Raw genomic sequence first — 1,708 nt, 5'->3', positions numbered from 1 at the left:
GAAAAACAAGGCTTTTTTTGTTTCCGCGTGAGGGATGTGCCTCTCGGAAAGGATAAAAAACGCGTTTTTCATGAGATGCGCAAATTTGCTTCTCATGGGGCCACATATTTGATTTCGCGAGAGGCACTGTGCCTCTCGAAAAAAGAGGTTTTTTCCCATGAGAGACAAATTTGCTTTTCATGGAGGCACATATTTGCTTTTGAGAGAGGCATAGTTTTTTACATCAAATCGACAAAACCCATACTAGTTCGATAACATGAAGGAGTGGGAAAAATTGCAAGAAGTGATAATCTAGAACCTTCGGATGTCCTTAACATACTCCTCACAGGATAGAATGCTTGACTAGTTAATTGTACTGAGAAGAAACAGAAAGCCTGAGATGAGAAAATAGGAGAAGCATGACCAAACCAAGCTTGCCTAGAGATCCGGAGGGAAAAGCCACATAGGAGGACATTGATTACCACCCAACACGTAGTACCCCACTGACATGATCCCCGCGTCGGTGTTGTCAACACTTTCACCTTGCTTGTAATACGCATGGCAACCATCACTGTTTGAGCTCGTCAAGAATTTCTTGGCGTCATTGGGCAAACATTTTTTTCGTGGATAGCATCGATGATCGGAGTAATAGATGTGGTTTCTTCGTGGACTGCAATGCTCCCCTATTGACACGTGCAATGCCTTGGAGAACGTCGGCCCCAAGAACAAGGCATGGTCGCCTAGCCTTTTCAGAGGTTCCCAATGGTACGTGCCATCTCCGGCGTAAACTAGCTCGAGACAAAAGAAAATAGGCAACGTTTTATTGCGTGACCACCACCATGACCCTCTCGTCTTCCTCACCGCTATCATGATCTTGCCACGTAGCTCAACAATGTACGCGGCATGCTCGTTCGGATCTCCATTGGCCGCGTACCAGTACCCCTGGTCATGTATAATCAGCCATTGGGGATCTCGACGGGACAGGCCATGTTTGGCTAAGCCAATCTTGAACCTAACCATGGCCATTGTTTCTGACATGAGGCAATAAAGATAGCCGTTGCAGAAGGCAATATCCATGACTGTCTGCCCGGGAAATATATTTGGCAACCATGCAGACTTGGAGCGGCCAAGTCCGCAGATGGCGACTTCAGAACAGCCAATGATGGCAGCGAGGATACAATCTCTCGAGGTTGGCCGCTCGGAGAATATTACCTTCATTGGAACAAACCGATCGTCGGCGTGTGGGCATAACCGGATTACACTCCTTTGCTTCGCCGAGAGGGCCACCTCGGCACCAGAGAAAAGGTTGATGATCCTCAGCGGGGCTTCCGAGACGGCGACCCATCCGCCGTCATAGCAGCCGACGATGCACCCGCCGACAACCTCGCTCGGAAACCGGAAGCGCGACAGGATGGTGCCGTCCTCGAGGCAGTACGCATGCTTCGCCCCGTCGTTGCTTCCTGGGTCGAGGATCAGCCACGGGAGCACACGACGCGGCGGCTGCATCTGTGCAATGGCGCGCCATGACGTGCACACTGCGGCGAAGCGTACGCGGTTGTCCGCGGAGGCGACCCTGGAGTAGACAAGGGTGAGGATATCGTCAGGGAGCATCGACCACCTCTCCGGCTCAGCGGCCTCGATCCTAATAATGCCGTCGTGGCAGGCCGCCGGCGTGTGCGTCGGCTCCTCCCCCATCTTTGTGGCTGTCTGCGTGCGCCGGGACGATCGC

The 1,708-nt window shown here is 52.1% G+C and overlaps 1 protein-coding gene across 1 annotated transcript; it reads right to left on the bottom strand.

Moving 5' to 3' along the window:
• Window positions 1-211: 211 nt before the first annotated feature.
• Window positions 212-1,708, bottom strand: LOC123066967 (putative F-box protein At4g22660). Its single transcript, XM_044489937.1, has one exon. It carries the CDS (start codon window positions 1,672-1,674, stop codon window positions 418-420), a length of 1,257 nt encoding a protein of 418 aa, XP_044345872.1. The 5' UTR covers window positions 1,675-1,708; the 3' UTR covers window positions 212-417.

The sequence above is a fragment of the Triticum aestivum genome, chromosome 3B (assembly GCF_018294505.1).
Source record: "Triticum aestivum cultivar Chinese Spring chromosome 3B, IWGSC CS RefSeq v2.1, whole genome shotgun sequence".
In the NCBI taxonomy this organism is placed as follows: domain Eukaryota; kingdom Viridiplantae; phylum Streptophyta; class Magnoliopsida; order Poales; family Poaceae; genus Triticum; species Triticum aestivum.
This window is presented reverse-complemented; position numbering and strand designations above follow the sequence as displayed.